Genomic DNA, 10,467 nt, shown 5'->3' on the forward strand with positions numbered 1-10,467 from the left:
GGTTGTAAATCGTGCAAGTTTTCTGAAAAACTTGATCATTTAAGTGCAGAGAAGTCTCACATGATAACTATTGAACTGTGTGGTGCCTTTCATTACACCCTTTAATGGATTTTATAAAAAAAACTAATAATAAATTAAAAAAAAATAAACTAATACTGGAATACGGACCAGAGCCTTTACTAGAGAAGACTGTGTAGTACAAAGGCACCGTGACTATATTTAGCCAAATGGTGGTGTCGATCAGAGGCACAAAATTAGGAAATACACTTCCAGAAATCATCAAAAACTGTGGCAATTACCCAACATTTACAGCAATTCTCACAAATTGGTTGAAAACAAACCAGTCATGCACCCATAGGCCATAGATAATAATGTATTTTTTTCTTGGGCTATTTTAACTCCTGACTGTTGTTTTTTTTTTATTGTAAATAGTAGGGGTGTGTATGGCCTGGCATCTAGCGATACGTTTCGTAACCCGATACATAGGTCATGATACGATACGATACAATATATCCCAATATTAAAGTATAAGGCGATTATAGTGATATATATATATATATATATATATATATGACTTAAGAAACAACTAATCTGTAAATGTGTACACGTCATGAAAACATTATGTATGAAATATATTTTATTGGCATATTTTACACTCAAAACATTGGCTTTAACATGCCATGTGCCAATAATTTAAAATAAAAAAATAACATACAATCTGCCTGTGGCTTTTAAACCTTAGTGCAACTTAACTGAGGTACAGTATATGCCTAGAACAACAAATAAATGCAAAAAGTTAGTATTTTCTTTTTAGATTTTATTGAAAAAAACACAAGCTGGTCAACACGCCCAGGTTTCACTTCTTTGTGCAGTTACAACGTCTCCTGCAGTGGAAAAGACTTTCAAAAAAATCGATATGGATGCATTCTGAATCGATCCGAGAATTGTGCGACATATTATTGCGATAAATCGCCGAATCGATTTTTTTTACCAACACCCCTAGTAAATAGTATATGTGGTATCATGTTTTCTGTTCAGTTCAGTTCAATGTTTGTCTCATTGTGTGATGTTGCTTAACTATGTTAAATGTTATTGTTCAACTCAATATTATATCACGTTCACCTGCCTTAGGACAACGGGTGAAATTTAGCTATTGTGCATATTTCATATTTATGTGGATGCTGTTTGCTGACACATTGATTAATATGTAATGTCCTAATTCAAATAAATAAATAAATTCAAATTGAATTCAAATGTCAAGGGGTGTTTCCATTGGTTTTCTGCAGGAATCAGGTAGATGCCTGGGCAATTTATATATGCAATATATATATATATATATTTATTCTCATTGCTGCTATCATGCTCTCCTATTGTACATTTTATTTTTATTTCATTTTTTTACTAGTTGATGTGTTTTTATTTTATTTTTTCTTTATACATGTACTCGTGCACCACCAGAGTTGTCCTTTAATTTAATTGTACATTGTGTATAATGACAATAAAAGCCTTCTATTCTAATTTATTCTAATTTTACAGTGATGATGGTAAAACAGCAACTTTATGGAGCTTTTTTATAATGTAGAGAATAAATTCAGTGATGAGGTATTAAAGGTGTGCAAAGTGTGTGTGATTGAAGCCAACAGACAACAATGAAAGCCATGCAGATGTTTAACCCAAAGAGATCTTTCTCTTTCTCTCTTTCTATAGTGAGTTGACCTTTTCTAGTTGACGTCTCAGTTTGGGCATCGTTCCAACAAAACAATTAGCAAAGTATGGGAATCCCAGCCCAGCTCTCACACAGAGCCCTCCCTTTCCTCTGCAGCTGGCCTCAGGAAAGAGACGGCCAAGTTTACTTCTCCACGGTGGTCCCTTTGGTGTGGCAGGGGCCGCTGATGTATTAGGTGAGGGCCCTTGATATTACCGAAACACTCAATCTTACTTATTCTTGTAAAAAAACACGAAACAAAACAATACTTTCCTATTGTCGTTCTTTTTCTACGTGAAGGAAATTAGGTGATGAGGGCTCAGAATGAGTCAGTCACCTTTGACCTCGTGACCCCCACTGCCTCCACGTGATCAGAAAACCAACAATATGTTGTGGCTCAGATTAATGGAGATCTGTGGCTGTAGAAACATAGAAATCACTGGAGTTTCTGTGATGGACAAACTATGAAGCTGCTGACAGACAGGATGAGTTGATATTACTGTAAAAACAGATGGGTGGAGCTCCATCTACTGGTAGCTTTGGGAAACTTCTGGAAACTAACAAACTTCATCAATGTCAGTGCTGGAGATGATGATGATGATAATAATAATAATAATAATAATAATAATAATAATAATAATAATAATAATAAAAAATAAAAAAAAAAACACGATGAACCTTTAAATGTTATCCTTTAAATATTTACCATCAGGGGATTCAACTGTTTAATCTAAATGCTAAAAATATATATATATATATATATATAAAAATATCTGTATAAATTTCTACTGTAATGTGTGTGTATCTGATCACTATTTTTAACAGTCTTTTACTTAATTATACCGTTATTTATTGTTTATTCTTTATTTCGCTTTTGTTAACGTTTTTATTTTTATTTTTGTGTTTTTTTTTATTTATTTATTTTTTTTTCTGTGGCTGTAACATAAGCAATTTCCCCCTGGGATTAATAAATTCTGATTCTGATAAATAAAATGATGTAAAGAAACCGAAAAAAAAATTAATTTAAAGATTTCTTGAGAAATAATGACAATAAAATATTGATTTTTGCTTAATTAAATCAGAAAAAAAAAAAAGTTATTTGGTAAAGGGGAGAGTCAGGATTGTAATTAAGCCAATCAAAAGCATTCTTTGTATGAATAGCCAGAAACAGAATTAGGAGAACATGCAAACTTGCACATGGACGATAAACCCCGTTCAGCAATTAGTGCAATTGTGCAGTTTTGATGTTTAAATAAATATAATAATTGCATCTAAATGTAGCTTCATGTGCATATGATTGATTTTAACTTAAATATTAATTTAATTGACTCGAACATAACAATAAAATTTAAGAGAGAAAAAACAGAAAAGACTAAAACTACAACTAAATTAATTAATAAAAAAAAATAATAATAATAATAATAATAATAATAATAATAATAAAAAATAAAAAAAATAAAAAACACTAAGTCCAGTTTATATACATTTTTCTCAGATAAAGGAATCTTTGCGTAGTCAGAAACAAAATTACGAGAACATGCAAACTTGCACGGTAACTTAAACCCTGTCCACCAAGTGGCGCTGTTGCTCAACATGAATAAATAGTTATAATGTATTTATTGTCATTTTTTATATTCTTTTTTTTTTTTTTAAATACCTCCTAAGATTTTTAATTGTTTACAGTCAAGGTCCGACCCTTAATGTGCAGAGCTTTACTTCTCAGAAATGAATCTACTACTTAGCCTGAGAAAACACATTACTTTCATGTAACATGTAAATATTAACTAGAAAGCTAATAGTTATTTGGAAAGCTGTGATAAATATTCAAACCAGCAGCTTAAAAAAGCTTTTGAAACTGTCTAAATTCATGTAAAAATACATTTATTCAAGAAATGAGTCTACCAAAGCTTGAAGTATACGTATATTTTCTATTATAAAGGTGTTTTTTTTTTTTTTTCAGTTGGGTGAAAAGAGAGCAATTCTCATCTTCTTCTGGGATGTTCTCATCTTAATACACCTCTAAGACAGAGAGGGAGAGGGAGGCCTTGTGTCAGGCTGCATAAATAACTGTCCACTGGATGTAAACACAGCGGTCATAACCCGAGAAAATTAAAACAACTGGCCTGGGGTGGGATCTTGCTTTTCTACAACCTTTAAAAAACGCTGCACCTCACAAACAATATAAATAAGATCACTCAAACTTTCTATTTGGAGGAATTATTTAAAAAAACACAGGTTTTTTTTTTTTTTTTGTCAATTTAAATTATATTTCACTCATGAAAATACAAAAAAAAAAAGGGTAAAGCTAATTATTCCAGCTCTAGACTGACCCTGTTTATTCTGTGTAGGAGATGTTTGTTTATCTAGTACAACCAGTGTCCACTACTATCTGCTCAGAAACAACACACACTTATCTGTAGCCATGCTTTGTTGGTGCTCAGGTTCTCAGGTTGTGGAGGAGAGAACTGATAAAGGAGGTCAGCAGGTTATAGAGCATCAGCCACACAGGAGAGTGAATACTACAAAATAAAATGCAATTTATACAAAACAAGCTGCAAAGTGATACAAATATATTTTTTTATAAACATCTGTACAAAACAATTGGAGATAGTAGATTAATAAAAAATACAAACAAAAAAACAATGTGCATATCCATCCATTAAAATATTGTTGCAAAAATACATCTATTTGATTAAAAAAAAAAAAACAGTTTAAATGTACATGTTTCTCTTTGGTCCAGCAAAGACAACAAGTGACAGACAGTATTTAAATTTTAAATTAAACTTTCTTCATGGTTACAGGAATGAGGAAGGGAGTTCCCACTCTCTCCGTTTTTCCCACTCAAAGTCAAAGCAGAGATGAGACCCAAACATTCAGTTTGTCTCAGAAACATTGTAAAAAGTCTACGTCTTAGCATCAGGATGCTGTCGTCCCACACAGCCTCGATGAGTTCAGCATCTCCTTCAGTTCATTCTCTGGTTTACCAGCAACCATGAAAGGCCACGTCTGTGGGAAAAAAAAAGTAACCATTATTTTATTTATTCTAGATTAACATGACTGTCACGCTCATGTTGTCCCCATGGAAACACATCAAAAGTCAAAAGACATTGGATCTAAACATTTATATTGTAAAAAATGTGTTTTATTTTACTTTTGTTTTCCTTTTTATTTCCATTAACAGAAAACATCATGATATTTTTCATGATGTTTATTACCGTTATTGAATAAAATGAGTCAAAGTTAGGTGGTTAGTTCTTTTCTTCGTTTGTTTTGCGTTAAGAGAAAACTTTTAATTTCATATTATTTTTCATGATGTTTAATAATGTGTGAGGAAAAAAAATAGTTTGTTCCATTTAATTAATTTTTTTGAAATGGACTTATAGGTTGATCTTAGGGTATCAGGTTGTTTTCATTATTTAATAATGTTTTAATTTCTGTGGCAATCTAGTTGTCATGAACGTGCTGTTTAAGCAAAAAATAAATAAACAAATAAAATAAAAATACATGTTTTTAAAACAAATAAAATAAAGACAGTCTTTCTTGACTTCTTCATTTAACATGAATACTTTTATTTTTAATAACATAAAATAAAGACAGTGTTTTTTTGGACACATTTTGTATCATATTTAGTACATGCCTGTATTTTTTTTTCCAAAAGGGGAATAACTATATTTATAATTTAATTATTCATTTTGTTTCTTGCTAGTTATTGGGTAAAAATGTCCTTGGGTGTCAATATATGAATAAATACATTTATTTAGACCTCATGTCACCCAAATTACTCACTTTGGTCTCAATATGTTTCTGAAATTTGTACCATTTGTTGAAATGACATGGAATGACCCATTTATCGTTTTATTATTTATTTATTGCTTCTTGATACTTATTCTGTAAAATGTCATTGGGTGTAAATAAATAAATAAAATAATTTCTTTAGATCTCCAGGCTGACACATCATCTATCACAGATCAGGTTTGCAGGCCTAAACTAAACATAGAGGGTGTTCTATGATTATTTATTTATTTTTAATTTATTTTAACTTTGTATAAAAGCACTTTGAGCTGCATTTTATTGTATAAATTACGATTGATTTGATAAATTGATCAAAGTTCAGTTTAGTAATTTATTTATTATAATAGAGTAGAATGGTGTAATGATAATTATTGATAACTATTCTCACCAGGTTGACCGGATGGATAAATCCGTTTTCGTACTTGTCGTTGGCCAGTATCTGCCTCAGGTGGGCGATGTAACTGGAGGCCAGACGCAGCGTGTCCAGTTTGGACAGTTTGGTGTCCGGAGGAACCCAGGGTAGGGACGTCTTCAGCCGGGAGAAGGCCTTGGACAGGACCCGCATCCTGGCCCTCTCCCTGGCGTTGGCCGCGTTCCTCTGCACGTGCTTGCCCTCCTGCTGAGCCCCACCTTTACCTCCTCCGCCTCCTCCTCGTGCTGCTCCCGCTGCTGTTTTCCTCCTGCGTTTCTTGGCGGGACCCACGCGCTCTCCCTCCCCCGCGCCCTCCTCACAGTTGGAGTTGGAACTGTCCTCCTCGCTGTCGTTGGAGCCGAACTTGAGGATGCCGTCCAGCAGCTCGTCGTCGACGTCGCTGAGAGAGCCGGTGGACATGGTGAGCTGTGACCCAGAGACACTCTCTGTTCTTCAGCAACTTTAGTGAACATGCTGAGCAGAGGCACGAGCCCAGGCTTTATCTCCACGAGCACGGAGGGCGTTGCCGCCTGCTGGGAGGAGACAGGGTGCTGGACTGGGATGGATGGAGGTTCCCTCAGGGTGCCAGGCCCCTAAGGGACCATGGGGATTCAGCAGAGGTGTAAATAGTACTGATATATCCTAGTTAAGTAGAAGTAAAACTGTACATAAGTACAAGAAAGTTCTAATTAGAATACTCAAGTACAAGTAAAAAGTTACTCAATTAAATACTCAAAGTAGTTATTAGTTAACCCCCCATTTATTTTTGTTATTAAATATCATGTATAAACTTCAAAAGCAAGAGATGAAATCTTGCACAAAGGCATCTGTATAGTAGTGGTGTTCCCCAATATTGATACGATATATCGCAATATTTCATCTTGCCGTACGTTATGGATACACTGGTGCCAAATATTGATATTTTTTTTTTTTTTTTTTTTTTTTAAATATTGCAACATACAACCCATGATGAAAACAATATATACATACTGTACATGATACACAGAGATAACGCAGTACACACTAGGGATGTCCCGATACACCTTTTTCATTTCCAATATGATACCGACATTGCAGCCTTGGGTATTGGCCGATACCGAGATTGATCCGATATCAGCATGAATCATACATACCTTTTTTTTTTTAATATTTCTTTAATAAAAAAAATATTACTTATTTTGTAGTGTGGAATGTTAGAAAATGTTTGATCAAGTGATGTTACTCAAACAGAGAACAATAGTCAGCAACAGTAGGGATGAGAAAAACTGACCCATTTATTATTACATTTTAACCTTCAACATAATATCTACAGTATTCTACAATTGAATAAAATAAATTAAAAAATTAATTGGGGGGGGGGGGGGGGGGAAATTGGTGAAACCGGAAATTTGAATTTGATATCCGATATTTGTTTTTAGGCTAATATCGGACCGATATCCGATATTGGATCGGGACACCTCTAGTACATACACAGTACAATGAGACAATATTTGAGGAATGTACACTGTGTGTGTGTGTGTGTGTGTGTGTGTTAAGAAGAGCTGCACAGTTTGTCTTTAATGTGAAACTGGCAATACCAAGCCCTACTGTATAACATATTAATAATAGGGATGTAACGATTAATCGTAAGGCAGTTAAAAATCGATTCGTAGGTATCACGGTTCATATCGATTTTCTGAAAATTGTATCACAGTACCATTTTTAAACAGCAGAGGGCACTATATATTTATTCCTTCTCTTGTCCAAATGCTGAGGCGGCGGGCGGAATCTGCTACTACTCTCTTTCTGGCTGCCTTCTACTCTTAAACATGTTCATAAATGATTCCTTACCCCTTTAGCACCGAAAGAATATCTGTAATATTACGTGAATATCTGTAAAAGTCAAATTTTTCTATTAGCTCTGTCTGCTAGCATAGCATCTCCTCTTCACTGCATAGAATAGCTGCATCCCAACCGAACACTGGGTTACCAGCGCCCTCTGCTGGTCCAAACAAATATTTGACGTAAATTTTTAAGTCCAATTGTTATGGCACAAAATACATTTTCAGGTGCACTTTTAAAAAGAAAAAGAACTATTATGCAGTTTTGCATTGTTTACTTTAGAACCAGAATTCATATTAATAGGCTTCTTCTTCATTTGTATTATTCCGTTATTTATTTCATTCAAGATTAATTTTTAGTTAAATTGCATTGTTTTGAATAGTTTATCAAGGGAATCTTTTGACAATGAAAAATAAAAGGAAAATAGTACAGTATTTTCTAGTTTTTTTCCCAAAAAAAATAAAGGAATATTTTTCAATCATCATTTGTCTACAGTCCCATTTTGTAAAATAAATCCTGAGAGAATCGTATCGTGAACCCAGTATCGTGAATCGAATCGCATCGGGAGTTGAGTGAATCGTTACATCCCTAATTAATAATAATAATTCTCTTTATCAAATGAAATAACACCAATAAATAAAAAAAAGTGTAGCTAAATTTATGAACTCTAATACTGAGAAAATAACCAACATTCAATGCGGTTTTGGCGGTTCGAGGTTCGGTTTTAACCCTATATCGCAACAATTTTTAGGGTTAGGTTTAGGTTTACGGTTAGGTTTAGTCTTGGTCACGTGACCTAAACTGGCCAATGAGGGGCGCTGCGTACGGATAGAATGTCAGTATATTGATACGGCATCCTATACGGATAGCCACTGCCTTTTAAATAATCTAACTTTGTAAATAAGTGGAAAGAAACAGTATTTAGTACTTCACGGATAGATTTTTATCATGTCTTGTCATATCCCGCCTGGTGTGGGACCAAGACTGACCTTTGTATTTTTCAGTTCATGTTCAAATCAAGATCATTTTCATTATTATTATGATTATCATTTTAAACCAAAAACACACATTTTAAAATCCCCATAATTTCACACTTGCCATTGCGTACCCTTATTTGAGGAACACTGGCCCAAATTATTCCTGCTCCCCTTTTGCCGCCCCATTGAAATTTCTCTAGCTCCGCCCCAAGACAGTTTGTTATCAATCAAGCATAAGTAACAGCACTGCTGCCTCCCTTTGGAGGGTCCATATCTCTGTAATATACAGTAGACGTTTCATGTCTTAACAAGCATTTACTACTATCCATTTCCCTCCCAATCAGAATAAAAACATGTTCCTATATGCATATGTTTGTCTATAACAAGGCCCTAATCCCATGCAAGACTTATGGCGTTATCCTCGGTTCAAGCCCTGGGGTGGACATGGGTCCTTTCTCTGTGGAGTTTGCATGTTCTCCCCATGCTGTTTAGGTTTCGTCCAGGTACTCTGGCTTCCTCCCACAATCTGAAAACATGACCATGAGGTTGATTGGAGTCTCAACATTGCCTGTAGGAGTGAATGTGAGTGTGAGTTGTTGTGTGCCTGTCTGTGTGTTGCCGTGTGTGATGGACTGCCACCCTGTCCAGGGTGTACCCCCGCCTAACGCCCTAGAGCTGGAGATAGGCACCGGCAGACTCCCAGGACCCTCGAAACAGGAACAAGCGGATCAGAAAATGGATGGATGGACTTTGGTGTTGTCATCCAATAAAAAGTTATATTTTTAAATTAAACAATTTTCAAAAAAATAATACTTTTTTCCTTAGAAACTTTGTGAATATTTTTTTAAAAACTACATTTTGCAAATGGATAAAAGTTTTTTTTTTTTTTTTAATATTCATAAAGAAAAATATCTATAGATAAGCCCATATGGAGAAAAACTTGGAGCTCTTTTTACTAGTTTTGATGCCAATCTGAATTATAGGTAATTCATCAATTTATTTTTTCAAACAGAGTTTAACAATAACTAAAAAAAATGATCAAAGTGATTTTTGGTCATGATTGGTAGCAACCACAGAATAGAACAATCATATACAGTACAATTGTTCATTTAAAATCAAATTGAAGTCACTTTTATTTCAATTCCTGTCTAATTTAAACCCAAATTTGACCATTCAAGGTATATTCAATGCTTGCTTTATTGCGTTTGTTATAATTAATTTAACCAGAAGTGCATCAGTATAAGATTTTCATCCCTAGTCAGATTATGTGAGTTATCAGGATTAAACGTCTTCCGCTCACAGTGTCAACACAACTTTCAGCACATCAAGCCTGTTAACTGAATAAAGTGCACGAACAGGGGGTGATACGTCTCGAATGGCAAACTGGCGCCTCAGTCGTCTCTGATGTAACGGATACCCGGCACCCCACAATCCCCTGTTTGGCCTTCCACATCATTCCACACCGATGCTGGTGCACCGGTCCACTCAGGGGCCAAGTCCAAAACAACACGGGTATCAGGAGCCGCTTTAATGGGAAAACCTTAGGCGTCCCATTGGGGAACAGAAAACAGCCATTTACTACTTACTTGTTTACTTTGTTGTTTGTTTGTGAAACCGTGTGTGTGTGTGTGTGTGTGTGTGTGTGTGTGTGTGTGTGTGTGTGTGTGTGTGCGTGTGTGTGTGGGTGCACAGCTGAAGTGTGCAAGGATAAGAGGTGTGTCTCCAGAGAGCTGACCTTTAACCTCTTTGCTTCCGGTGTC

The 10,467-nt window shown here is 34.9% G+C and overlaps 1 protein-coding gene across 1 annotated transcript; it reads right to left on the reverse strand.

The window, feature by feature from the left end:
* Positions 1 to 4,268: 4,268 nt before the first annotated feature.
* tcf21 (transcription factor 21) lies at positions 4,269 to 6,396 on the reverse strand. The gene is made up of 2 exons (XM_028439975.1): positions 5,886 to 6,396; positions 4,269 to 4,711 (listed from the first exon to the last, which is right to left on the reverse strand). Exons 1-2 carry the CDS (start codon positions 6,327 to 6,329, stop codon positions 4,622 to 4,624), a joined length of 534 nt encoding a protein of 177 aa, XP_028295776.1. The 5' UTR covers positions 6,330 to 6,396; the 3' UTR covers positions 4,269 to 4,621.
* Between the last annotated feature and the right edge of the window lie 4,071 nt (positions 6,397 to 10,467).

Source organism: Gouania willdenowi, chromosome 24 (assembly GCF_900634775.1).
Source record: "Gouania willdenowi chromosome 24, fGouWil2.1, whole genome shotgun sequence".
NCBI classification, from domain to species: Eukaryota; Metazoa; Chordata; class Actinopteri; order Blenniiformes; family Gobiesocidae; genus Gouania; species Gouania willdenowi.

Excerpts from the sequence above, each read along its gene's own strand:
- tcf21 (XM_028439975.1), bottom strand. The coding sequence starts at position 6,329 with ATGTCCACCGGCTCTCTCAGCGACGTCGACGACGAGCTGCTGGACGGC. Across the intron at positions 4,712-5,885 it reads TTATCCATCCGGTCAACCTG|ACGTGGCCTTTCATGGTTGC; the intron begins GTGAGAATAGTT and ends TTTTTCCCACAG.